This window comes from Urtica dioica, chromosome 5 (assembly GCF_054948205.1).
Source record: "Urtica dioica subsp. dioica isolate 48M chromosome 5, U.dioica_male_clone48M_v1_H2, whole genome shotgun sequence".
NCBI classification, from domain to species: domain Eukaryota; kingdom Viridiplantae; phylum Streptophyta; class Magnoliopsida; order Rosales; family Urticaceae; genus Urtica; species Urtica dioica.
In genome coordinates, this window is record NC_142760.1 from 25,395,540 (window position 1) to 25,408,892 (window position 13,353).

Sequence of the window (13,353 nt, forward strand, 5' to 3'; positions counted from 1 at the left end):
TCACCACCCCTGTGCTCAAACGAATGATGATTCGACACAAGAGGAAAAAGACGCCTTGGCGGCCTGGCTCCGATCCGATGAGATTGTGAGATTGTGTTATCGAGAGTGCCGCCGACATGCTTACAATCTCCATGAGATGTTTGGAGGGCAAAGGCGTCAGGCCGAACAACAAGCAGTCAGACAGTTTATGAACTGTCGCATGAAGGCTGGGACTCCTATCAAGGACCATATAATGCTGATCATTAGTTATCTGAATTAGATGGAAATCCTAGGATCTGAGATTGACGAGGAGACCAAAATAGATATGATCTTGGAAACTCTCCCCGAATCTATCAATACCTTCAAGATGAACTACTCCATGAACAAGCTAGAGTACACTGTTACCGAGCTTATGAAGGAGCTTCACACTGCTGAAGGTCTCACTAAGAGAAAAAGGAATCAAGGAGAGGCACATGCTACTGAGCACAAAGCCTCCGCCTCTGGATCTAAGAAGAGACGTCACAAGGTAAAAAGAAGAACTGTCATGCCTATCTCAAAGCAAAGGAACATAGTATTGTACTAATTACCAAAGCATGCTTAGTAGCCAATAATGTATCAACGTGGATTCTTGACTCCGCTGCTACTAACCATAATTATTGTTCCTTGACTGGTTTCATGAAAACCAAAAGCTTAGAGGAAGGCGACTTCTGCTTCAAGTTGGGTGATGGGAGCCTGGTGTCTGCAAAGGCTGTGGGATCTACGATTCTGTCTTTCGAAGACCGCGCTTTAAACTTGACCAAGTGGGGTGACTTTCGTTGCTAGCCTTTGTGAGTAAGATTATTGTTTAAAGTTCATTAAGAATGGAATTCGTTTTTCGTTTCCTGATAATTCTCTTGTCACTGATGCATGTATGAATAATGCTCTTTTTGACACTTATCCCACTCAACCTTCTCTTTTAGACACTAAAATAGATAATGATCTAGTTAGGGAGCCAAAGAGGATCAAACTTTCTGATTCCTCCGATCTAACAAACACAATATATCTCTGGCACTTAATACATGGTCATATTAGTCTAGAAAAGATTAAGAGACTTGTGAGGGACGGTTCTCTCCAAGCCTCTGCAATAGGTTCATTACCTACTTGTGAATCTTGCACAGAAGGAAAATGACTAAGCGACCTTTCTCCGATAAGGGTCGAAGAGCCACTGAGTTTCTGGAACTAGTACATTCTGATGTATGTGGTCCACTCAGTCAACAGGCACATGGAGGATACGAATACTTACTTGACTTTTTGAGCAAGATTATTGTTTAAAGTTTAGAAAGAATGGAATTCGTATTTCTCTTTCAAATAATTCTTTTGTCACTGATGCATGTATGAAGAACGCTCTATTTTACATTTATCACACGCAACCTTCACTTTAAGACACTGAAATAGATAATGATCTAGTTAGGGAGCCAAAGAGGTTCAAACTTTCTTATTCCTCCGATCTAATCAAATCAACATATCTCTGGCACTTAAGACTTGGTCATATCAGTCTAGACAGGATTAAGAGACTTGTGAGGGACGGTCCACTCCAAGCCTCTGCAAGAGGTTCATTACTTACTTGTGAATCTTATATAGAAGGAAAAATGATTAAGCGACCTTACTTTGCTAAGGGTCGTAGAGCCACTGAGTTTCTGGAACTCGTACATTCTGATGTATGTGGTCCGCTCAGTACACATGCACGGGGAGGATACAAATACTTTGTTACGTTCACCGATGATTACTCAAGATACGGTTTTTTCTATTTGCTCAAACACAAATCCGGGACCTTTGACGTATTTAAGGTCTTCCGGGCTTTAGTGAAAAAGCAAACTGGCAAACAGATCAAAACCCTTCGATCTGATCGAGGAGGTGAGTATATGTCTGGAGAGTTTGATGACTTTCTTAAAGAAGAAGGTATCGCTTCTCAGCTTACCGCACCTAGCACACCTCGACAAAACGGAGTGTGAGAGAGAAAAAACCGAACTCTTATGGAGATGGTTAGATCAATGATGAGTTACTCATCAGTCCCTCTTTCCTTTTGGGGATATGCCCTCAAAATAGCCGCTTACATTCTGAACCAAGTTCCATCCAAAACGGTACCTAGTACTGCTTATGAACGATGGACTGACCGTAAAGTAACTCTAGGCCGCATCAAAATTTGGGATTCCCTACACACGTGCTGAGGCAAAAGACTAGCAAGTTGGCTAGTAGGTCAGAATTCTGTCTGTTCGTTGGATATCCAAAGGAAACCAAGGGTTTCACATTCTATAGTCCCGAGGATGACAAGACTTTCGTTAGCACGAACGCTCGTTTCCTTGAGGTGGACTTCATGAAAGATGTAAAACCTAGAAGCAAAATTGTGCTTGAAGAAAAGTTGGGTGAGGAAGCTTCTACCTCATTCGTAAGAACTGTTCTTACCCCAACTGAAACACAACCTAACTCATCAGAGTCTCGTCAAGTTGTACTCCGACGTAGTGGAACGGCTACTCAAAAGCCTGGCAGGTACATGTCTTATGGAGACACTCTCGTAGCCGTCTCTGACATGGATGATCCTGTTTCCTATAGCCAAGCGATGGCTTGTTCTGAATCAAACCTTTGACTTGACGCCATGAAAGTTGAAATGCACTCGATGTATGTCAACAAAGTCTGGAAACTTGTAGACCTTCCTGAAGTGATTAAACTCGTAGGGTGTAAGTGGATATACAAGAAGAAAAAGGGTTCGGATGGGAACGTCGAGACGTTCAAAGCACGACTCGTGGCGAAGGGTTATACCCAAAAAGAAGGGATTGACTATGAAGAAACCTTCTCGCCAGTCGCGATGCTTAAATCCATCCGTATACTTCTATCCATAGCTGCAGCTCTCGATTATGAGATCTGGCAAATAGATGTCAAGACTGCCTTCCTGAATGGCAATCTTGACGAGGGCATTTATATGGCTCAACCAGACGGTTTCGTGGAAAAAAGGTCAAGAGTCCAAGGTTTGTGAGTTGCTTAAGTCCATTTGTGGATTAAAGCAACCATCTAAGTCATGGAATATTAGATTCGATGAAACTGCGAAGAGCTTCGGCTTTAAGTAGTCAATAGATGAGCCGTGTGTTTACAAGTTGATGCACGAAGGTAAAGTTGTGTTTCTGGTACTATATGTCGATGATATATTACTCATAGGTAATGATGTGGGTACATTATCTGAGGTTAAGGTCTGGCTAGCAAAGTAATTCGATATGAAGGATGTAGGAAAAGCCGCGTACATTTTGGGAATCCAAATCTTTCGAGATCGGAAAAACCAGACTCTATTTCTCTCTCAAGCATCTTATATTGATAAGGTGATGGATCGCTTATGGATGCAAGACTCCAAGAAGGGCAAAACACTCTTTAGGCATGGAATCTCACTCTCTAAGGACCAGTCTCCCAAGTCTTCACAAGAGATTAAAGACATGAGGAAAATTCCTTATGTCTCAGCCGTAGGTAGTCTCATGTATGCTATACTTTTCACTAGACCTGATATCTGCTTCGCAGTTGGCGTAGCCGTTTTCAATCCAACCCTGGACCCGAGCACTAGATTGCTGTTAAGTATGTTCTTAAGTATCTTCGAAGAACTAGGAACTCGATGCTTACATATTCAGGTACTGACCTAACTATGACGGGATATACTGACTCCGATTTTCAAGCGGATAAGGATTCCATGAAATCCACTTCGGGATCTGTGTTCATCCTTAATGGTGGAGCTGTTCTGTGGAGGAGTATTAAGCAATCTTGCATTGTTGACTCCACAATGGAAGCAGAATATGTGGCTGCGTGTGAAGCATCCAAGGAGGCTGTATGGCTTAGAAAATTCCTTAAGTATTTGGAAGTCGTTCCAAACGTCAACGAGCCCATAACCCTTTATTGTGATAATAGTGGGGATGTCGCTAACTCAAAGGAACCTCGAAGCCATAAGCGCTCTAAACATATTGAGAGGAAATACGATTTTGATTCGAGAGATCGTGCAGCGCGGAGACGTGGAGGTGAAGAAGATCTCAATGGTGGACAACCTAGCAGATCCATTTACCAAGGCCCTAGCTAACAAGGTCTTCGACCAGCATCGGGAGAGATTACGCATGAAGGACTACTCACATCTTCTTTGAGTCAAGTGAGAGTTTATTGTCAATGGTGCCCACAAGAAGAGTTGTAGTCTCTGTTGTCGGTCGTTTTCGGAAAACCCGGAATGCCGAGAAGGCACGCCGCTCAAAGGGTCGATGGTCAGGCCGGAGGTCCTGAAGAGTGGCAAGCCTTCCGTCATGAGTCGCTAGCAAGCCCTCATGTCGAAACTTTCAGCCTCCTCGAGTCGAGTCACTCACCTCGAGTCGAGCCTCACCCCTCGAGTCGAGTCGTTCTCCTCGAGTCGAGCCTCGCCCCTCAAGTCGAGCCGCTTTCCTCGAGTCGAGCTTCGCTCCTCGAGTCGAGTCACTCAACTCGAGTCGAGTCACTCTCCTCGAGTCAAGCCTCGCCCTTCGAGTCAAGTCGTTCTCCTCGAGTTGAGCCTCGCTCCTCAAGTCGAGTCGTTCTCCTCGAGTAGAGACTTTCACGATATCCGGAGCTCCGAATGCCCAACGGGCCAAATAAAATGAATGTCACTAAGGCCCACAAGACGGGGCGCGTACACGTAGCATGCCGTGCGCCGCGCCAGTCGGAGGTGCGCCGCGCCACCAAGCACACCGTGCGCGCATGGCGCATGGCGCGCCGCGCCATCGCGCACGGCGCGTGCGTCGCACTCCACTTCTTGGCGGGGTGCGCTCCACCTTGAGGGGAGCGCGCTCTCTAGTCCCACATGGACGAGAAACACACCTCCTTAGGCCCTCCAACTACTATAAATACCCCCTCTCATTGAGGGGAAAGCCATCCCATACATTCTCAAGGAACTTGAGACTTCTCTCTGCTTCTCTGGATGTCATCCTTGGCCTGAAGCGGATTCTCCTCGATTTCTCGTTCTCAGAGATTCTGAAGCGCTTTTGGGGGACTCCCGAGTGCCGCCTCTCTTGATCGAACGATTAATCTTGAGCCCACGAGTGCTCTAACGGTTTTCGACTGAAAATCGCCTACGCGTCTAGCACCCTAGACGCGTCCACCATTTCTGACTAGAAATCGCCTACGCGTCCGGCATTTCCTACTAGAAATCGCCTACGCGTCCGAAATCTCCGCCACAACAAGGAACTCTTGACTTAGAGTCTCCCACGTCTCCAAAAGAGAGGAAACACGCAATCTCTCTCGGGTCACTCGATCCCAGAGTTCTGAGACGACGCCGAGAACTCCTCCGTGCTCCGTCTCCTCTGTCGAGCACACCCTCCAGGCTCCGTGCCTCACACTGCGTTACATACGCCCTGAACTACGTTCTGACTTGATCCCACACACGGGTACGTAGGAGACGACACAAAAGGCACGGTCACTCCCCCTCCTCATCCATTCTCTCCTCTGAGAGGTGGGTTGATCGGAGAAAACCTAGCTCGAGACTTTCGAGTTCACACTTTTGGCCCGGGTGCGATCACTTGGTCCGGCCTAGGATCGAACCACCCGAGGTATATAATCATTGTTCATTTTCGTGCGACAACAGTCTCTATTTACGTACATTTGATGTAATATAGTCTTACGAAGACTCTTGCTTGTAACTGCTTATTTATTAATAAAAGTTGAAACGTTCATTCATTCTTCCTTGTCTAAAGCTTTATGATAAAACCTTAGTATTTAGTTCTTAAACAAACCTATTAACACATGAAGAGACAAATGTAGATTTGCATGAACAAACTCTTCATGGTTTGCTTAAAACAATATATTCGGAATCTAAGGATCAAAGGACTATTGATCTCAATACGATTGTTAGGAGAATCTATGATGTTTGGATATGGGACTTTGAGAGTTGGAGACTCTATGGTTCTTTTAGGTATCTTCAAAAGGTACTGAATTAACAAGTGGACTTCTAGAGACAAGATAAGAACAAACCATTTAACCTCTTATGTCTCGAAGTCACAACGTATGAATTGCATCATGCTTACCTCAATCCTTAAATGAGACATGTCATTTCATAGCTTACGTATTCTCATTTGAGAAAGTCAGAGTTCGGATTCACTATGTAATTCCGAACAGGACCTATTGGTGAAGTACTAAGCTATGAAGATGTCATGAGTAACTTTGTGAACCTCTCATAGATATGGAGTTCATGTACAAGATTGCTGTAATAGAATGTATATCACCTCATGCTTTGTTCCTTGGAATGTGAATAAATGAATTGGCCAGTGTCCAAATTGAGTCATGACTCTTTTGGATGAATTAATGTGACTTGTTTGCTCATCATCAATACATTGCTTCTAACTTATTCACAAGCGAAAAATGAGTTGAGAAAATAACAGCTAGAAGGGTAAAATGGTAATTTCGTAAATCCGACTAGCTGATGATATTCATGAAGTGTAAACATAGATAATATTCAGTGGATCAACTCATCACAATTTAGTTGAATTCTTGAGTAGAAAATAAATTCATTGAACCGAGAGATTCTTAGTGTCAACTCTTTAATGGAGTCAGTTGACATTAAGCAAAACTTGGAAAATGTTTGTGAACTTTTGAGTCCAAGTATTTTAGCTCAAGCATTGTTCATTTGGATCCATGAGGTCACTATCACAAACCATATCGAGTAGGAATAGTTAAACTAGAAGCTAAGTCAAAATAAGAACGAGACAAGTTTTACGAAAATTGTCTAACGGGTATTTTTGTCCTTTTGGACATAGGACGAAATGAATGTCAATAAAATTTTGACATTGTCATATGATGACAAATGAGTTAAACCACTCGGCCAAGTTAAGGAATTTGGGCCTTGAGGATTAATTTCATTTCATAGAATTTTACTTGAAAATTCTTAATGGGCCTTTTCTTATGTTGTCATGAACAAATGAAGAAACATCTAGAAGCTCCTTCTGGAAGAGGTGGCCGTCCAACCCAAGAGAAAAAGGGAGATTATATTCTGCATTTATGTATGAAGATACTTGCCAAAAGAAAAAGAGGAAACAAATTTCCTATATGAGGAATAAAAAGGGGCGGCCAACTATAGGCAAGAGAGAGCAAGATAAAAGAGGAAACAAATCCAAGGACTTGATTGACAAGTCTTGGCCGTGTGACTCAATAGGGTAAAGAGCAAATTTTTCTTATGAAGATGTGATATACTATAGAAGAGGAAACTACCTTATTGAAGGTAATCCGTCCCCTATAAATAGAGGGCTCGTTCCTCTCATTTTGTTCATTCCACATAAGTTAGAGATTGAGAGGTTCTCTCTCTAGACCTTGTGGCCGCCCAACTCCTCTCTCTCTCTCTAAGTTCTTTTCGTTTTTGTTTTGGCACCTAAGTCCACATTTAACCTAGTGTTTTAGCTCTTCGACTCTTAGACTTGTTCTTGAGTTGTCGCGTTTAAAAGTGTCTACACACTAATTCCTTTCTTTCTCGAGTGATTCATGTGATAGAAACTTTCGTGGTTGCTCGAGTTTCCCGAAGAGCAAAGAAAGACAAGCTGCGTGGGGAGACGAACGTTTCAACCTTCCAAAGGCTTCTCAACGTTCAAGCTTCACAAAGGTTAATAAACGTGTAATTGCTTTTAGATAGTTTTAATAATAAACATGTGCTTGCTCTTTGTCTAGGTTAGTAAAAACGTTTTACGTGTTTAAAAGAAAATTTTTAATTTCCGCCGCTTGCTCGAAGAGTTAAATCTTTTCTTAACCCTAGATCAATTCCAACACACTTGTGAGCTCGGGATTTGTCGTTCGATCAAGAGAGGCGGTGCTAGGGAGTCCCCGGGAGCGCTTCGGAATATCTGAGAACGAGAAATCGAGGAAATTTGCTTCAAGCCAAGAATGGGATCCAGCGAAGCAAAGAGAAGAGTGAGTATACAAGGGAATGAATGGGATTGAATAGGATGGGTTTTCCCTCAATGAGAGGGGGTATTTATAGTAGTTGGAGGGCCTTAAGAGGCTTGTATTTCGTCCATGTGGGACTGGAGAGCGCACTCCCCTTAAGGAGGAGCGCGCACTCCTCGAAAGGAGGAGCGGCGCGCAGGGGGCTTTGCGCAACGCGCCCCGCGCGCGTGGCGTGCTTTCCGGACGGCGCGCAGAGCTTCTGGCGTGGCGCGCGCCATCCCTTCAGGGCGCGTGGCTTGCTCGCGCGCGTCCATTTTTAAAGAGCACGTGCGTGCCTTTCCCTAGGGGTGTGTGGCCCACTTCGTCGGCCGTTTGTGGGCCTTAGTGATCTTCGATGACCCGACCCATTATGCCTTTGGGGCTCGGGATTTCATGCGAGTCGCGTGAAATGTAAAGTCTCCACTCGAAGTATCATGGTCGACATGAGGATCCGACAATCGACTTGCGGACACGTGATTCTACCCAAGGAGCTATCTCGACATGAGGAGTTTGACTCGACTCAAGGAGCAAGGCTCGACTCGAGGAGAGCGTCTCGTCTTGAAGAGCTGAAAGTTTGACACGAGGACTTGTCCGTTGACTCGTGTCGGAAGGCTTGCCGCTCTTCAGGACCTCCAGCCTGACCATCGGCCATTTAAACGGCGTGTCTTCTCAGTTTTTCGGGTTTTCGAAAACGACCAACAGGTTCAACACTTGATATTGTCACACTTGGGTTTGGACTAAACTAAAATTTAATTGGTTGGTGTTGTGAACATTTCTCATATACACTACATAGGTAGATATATATGTAACATACTATTTTTTAAGATTTTATTCAAGTCTTCGTGAATTCGTATTTATCATATAATGATTTAAATTTATCAAATTTTATTACAATCACATTGATCATTATTTGGACTTATACCTCTATGTTGACTTACTTTTTTTTTCTCCATCAGAGAGAGAGAGGGAGAGAGAGAGAGAGAGGGAGAGAGAGAACTAAACGCGTTTCCCAATTAGAGAAGACAAATTAATAATAAGGAAAATAGTCAAAAAGACCATAGAACTACAAAAGAAACGCGGTTTCAAAACTCTTCGAAGCATAAAAGACGTTCATGCATAAGCACGAGTGTGACACAGCAAACCCAGCTGTGACATTGAAATATTATAATGCTAACATTTATATACACATTAAACAAAGCTACGTCCTATGTCAACACAAACATAAACAAATCAACTCTAGATCTATAATATTATCCCCATTTAAAATTCAATAATAGAAGACCATCTTTTCCATTATCAATAATCAGATCCAGAACTTCCTCAATAAACGTAAAATATTTTGTCTTAATAGACTCTGTCTCGCCCCCAATCCATTTGGCTTCGTCTAGGCTTCATATCATTGCTTTTGTTCCTTTGTTTTGGCTTTCCATGAAGCTTCTTGGAGTGTAATACACCACTTAATTAAATTATATATACCTATATATATATATTCATAGTAGAACATTCTTGGGCTTTTTTAGTTTGGTTCTTTCTGGATTTGGTTTCTAGAAATGGAAAGAACGAGACATGACAAGAGGGCTTATGAACATAGCAGTGTTGAGGATAGCGGTGGAGATTGTATTAATATTGATGACAATGATCACTATTCACCCGAATCTAAGAAGAGAAAGCTTCCTGCTCTTGCAAGGTTTGTTTTGTAATTTCGCTTGATCTGTGGATTAATTTTGGAGGGGTTTTTTTTTTTGGGGGGGTCAATTTCTAATTTCTTTCTATGCAGTGTGATTGTGGATGCTTTGAAAGTGGATAGCTTGCAAAGGCTATGCTCTTCGTTGGAGCCTATGCTTCGAAGAATAGTGAGTCCATTCTCAAAACAGCTTTACTGATCACCAAAGTTAAGTTAGAGATTAGGCCTTTTTTTAGCCCTACTTATATGGAAAACAAAAATAGGTCAGTGAAGAAGTGGAGAGAGCTTTGACAAAGATGGGTCATGCTTCACTGCCTGGGAGGTGTGTTGTTATTACTTATAATTATTTCCCTTTTCCAAAAGAAAGAATAGTGTTTATGTGTCCTCTAATTAATTAGATTTGTCATTGTAACTTGGAATTGCTAAATCATTAAGGATTCAGGCTGAAATTTATGACCGCGTTTTAAATTTCATTGTCGGATTTGAAATTTCACCAGCGAACATATTCTGTAATTTTAGGCAATCAACTTAACTACGGTCATAAATGGCCTAAAAGTACAAATGCTTTAGCCGTAGAAAAAACAACTACAAATTAATTACTATGGAAATTTGATGAAATTCGTCAATTTTTACTTGGTTTAAATTAACCATTTCTTTAACAAAATATATATCTTATGGTAGATTTAAAAACTAATGGTAGAAAATTTAGTTGAGTAGGGACAAACAAAAAACATTATTCTAAATGGAAACAAACCATAACAGTTGTTAAAAAATAATGGTCGACACCCAGGCCTCAACCGCGGAGAATCACGGGTGGCCCGGAAGGCAAAGCCCTGCAGCTCCAATTCAAGACGAAGATGCCGCCGCACATATTCACTGGGGCGAGGGTGGAAGGCGAGCGAGGCTCCCCAATCCACGTGGCCCTCGTCGACGCCGCCACGGGGGCCGTCGTCAGCGTGGGTCCCACCTCGGCCGCAAAGCTCACGGTGGTGGTGCTCGAGGGGGACTTCAACGAGGACGCGGCCGATGATGACGTGACGGAGTTTGAGGGCCAGGAGGTGAGGGAGCGCGAGGGGAAGAGGCCCCTCCTCGCCGGGGACCTCCACGTGGCACTCAAGCAAGGTGTCGGCGTACTCGGGGACCTCAGCTTCACGGACAACTCGAGCTGGATCCGGAGCAGGAAATTCAGGCTCGGCCTTAAGGTCTCGCCCGGGTGGTCCTGCGATGGGGTCCGCATCCGAGAGGCTAAGACCGAGCCTTTCGCCGTTAAGGATCATAGAGGGGAATGTAAGTAAAAGTAAAATGGCGCCAATAGTCTCTGCATTTTATTATTATTATTATTATTCGTGATTTAACACTTGTTTTATATTTAAATCCTTCACCTTTTGCTTTTTGATGTCATGTCCTTTTAAATCTTGACGGGTTCCAACGGACCGGAGTCTAATTAAAGCTTTTATGTTTCATAATCTAATTTTCAAACGATTTTGATCCGAAATTTTTATGGTCTGTAATTTCGTTCCTTAGCTTTTGAATTCTAACAATTTCATCTTTTAACTTCAAATTTTCCAATTTCATTACTTTAATTTTTTTTTTTTTAATTCTAATTTTGTTCCTAGTACTATATTGATTGTGTGTGTGAATGGACATGTGTTTATATATCGGTTGGAATTCTCCACTTGACATCAATTAGTTTTAAGATGAAATTTAACATTTATTACCATGTTTTAATCAATTTTTTTTTGCTTTGATTTTTAATAAATTAAATTAAACATTGAGGTTAGTCTTTTTAACCATTTTTTTTTTTGGCTACTCAGTGTACAAGAAACATTACCCGCCGGCTCTACAAGACGAGGTTTGGAGACTAGACAGGATCGCGAAAGACGGTGCTTTACACAAGAAGCTGATAAAATCCGATATCCTGACCGTTGAGGACTTCCTTCGCCTTCTCGTCAAGGACCCGCAGAGGCTCAGAAGTGTAATGAGTTTAGCTTAGCTTGGCTTCACTGTGAAACACCTTCATAAACATCTAATGAGTATATTTGTGTGATTCGTTGCAGATGCTTGGAAGTGGAATGTCCAACAGAATGTGGGAAAACACGGTTGAGCACGCCAAGACGTGTGTGTTGGGCGGGAAACTCTATGTGTACTACACAGACAAAACCCTCTCCACCGGCGTTGTGTTCAACCACATCTACGAGCTCCGAGGACTCATCGCTGACGGCCAGTTTCACTCTCTAGACTCTCTCTCCCATGCCCAAAAGGTTTCTTAATCTACATGTCATCATTGTTCAATATATTCCTATTTCAAAAATTAATTGACAACGATATGACATGTTCTTTTCAAATTTATCATGTCCCACACAAACCTCAATATGGCGGCTCTTAATCTCAGTTATCTTCGATGATAAATTTTGTAAAATATGATCTATAAAACATGAAATTTGGTTTTTATCAGAAAGCTTCAGAAAATTGAAATATATACCTTGTTGGACGAAAATTCATTACTACATTAGGCCGGCCACAGCGGAACCTTAAAAAAAAAAAAATAAATAAATAAATTCACCCTGCTGAGGCTGCTAGTCAGTATACAATAGAATCATAGATTTCTCTGTTAGTTTGATTTTCACAAGGACATTTTGTTCCAACAAGTTATATTGTCAATATTTGACACTACTGTTGTGATAGAAACCAAATATAATTTGTGGATTATGTTTTACCAAATTTCAAGTGTTAATTATGTTTTGCCAATTTTATCTTTTGATTGGATGCTCGTTGAAGATGTTGAGCCCTGATACCATCTCAAGTATCATTGAGTTCAATCTCATTGCCTTGTACCGCAGGTCTCAGTCGACTCGATAGTGAAAAGGGCGTACGAGAACTGGCACGAAGTCGTGGAATACGACGGAAAAGTCCTCACCACAAGCACGCCAAGGAAAGCCAACCACCATTTCCACTTGGAGACTGCAGGGCCGGCTCCAGCGGCAATGACGTCGAGCACGATGATGATGCCGGTGCAGGCGGAGTACTACGAGAGCACAGGGGTAGGGTTCTCGTACTTCTCGGGGGACTGGTCTCGGCCGAGGGGTGGGGAGGGGCTCGAGGACGTGGTGGCCGAAGAGATCCGCGTCAGGAGCTCCGAGATGCTCGAGGCCGACGACGACATGCAGAGGCTCCTCAGGTCCTTTGGGGTCGGGGTTGGGGTCGGCTCTTGCTCTTCGGGCCAGCCATGTTACACTGCCACCGCCACGGCCGTGCGGTTCGAGCAGCCGGCCCGTCCCGGGGGCGGCTCGGGACGGGCCGTGGTCGGCTGGCTCAAGCTCAAGGCCGCGCTGCGGTGGGGGATCTTTGTGAGGAGAAAAGCCGCTGAGAGAAGAGCACAGCTCACTGAACTTGATTGATTTTGCCATTGTATATCAGATTATTTATTTATTTTTTTATATTAAAATTTTTTTTTTTACTTTGATTGGTTTAAATGTACCTTTGATTGGTTCTCTCTCGGAACTATTTGTTTCCGTTTTTTTTTTCTTACTTCGGACAATCTTTTAGATAAGAGAATGTTATATGTAACACACGTTGGATTTTTTTTACGACACAGTAATAATCAGAACTCATAGTACATTTTGGTGTGATGAACATAATAGGAAAATGTGGGTCAAGACGTCTAGTACAAATTATTCCACCCGAAAAGTCACCTCAGGCTACGGATGTTGGGATGGCGCGACCTGCTTAAGAAAAGGATCGGCTCGAATCGGGCG

The 13,353-nt window shown here is 43.0% G+C and overlaps 1 protein-coding gene across 1 annotated transcript; it reads left to right on the forward strand.

Annotated features, from left to right (window-relative positions):
• Positions 1 to 9,019: 9,019 nt before the first annotated feature.
• Positions 9,020 to 13,031, forward strand: LOC149397654 (calmodulin-binding protein 60 E-like). Its single transcript, XM_089615371.1, has 7 exons — positions 9,020 to 9,601; positions 9,692 to 9,767; positions 9,862 to 9,920; positions 10,389 to 10,885; positions 11,413 to 11,573; positions 11,656 to 11,859; positions 12,439 to 13,031. Exons 1-7 carry the CDS (start codon positions 9,465 to 9,467, stop codon positions 12,994 to 12,996), a joined length of 1,692 nt encoding a protein of 563 aa, XP_089471497.1. The 5' UTR covers positions 9,020 to 9,464; the 3' UTR covers positions 12,997 to 13,031.
• Positions 13,032 to 13,353: the final 322 nt, after the last annotated feature.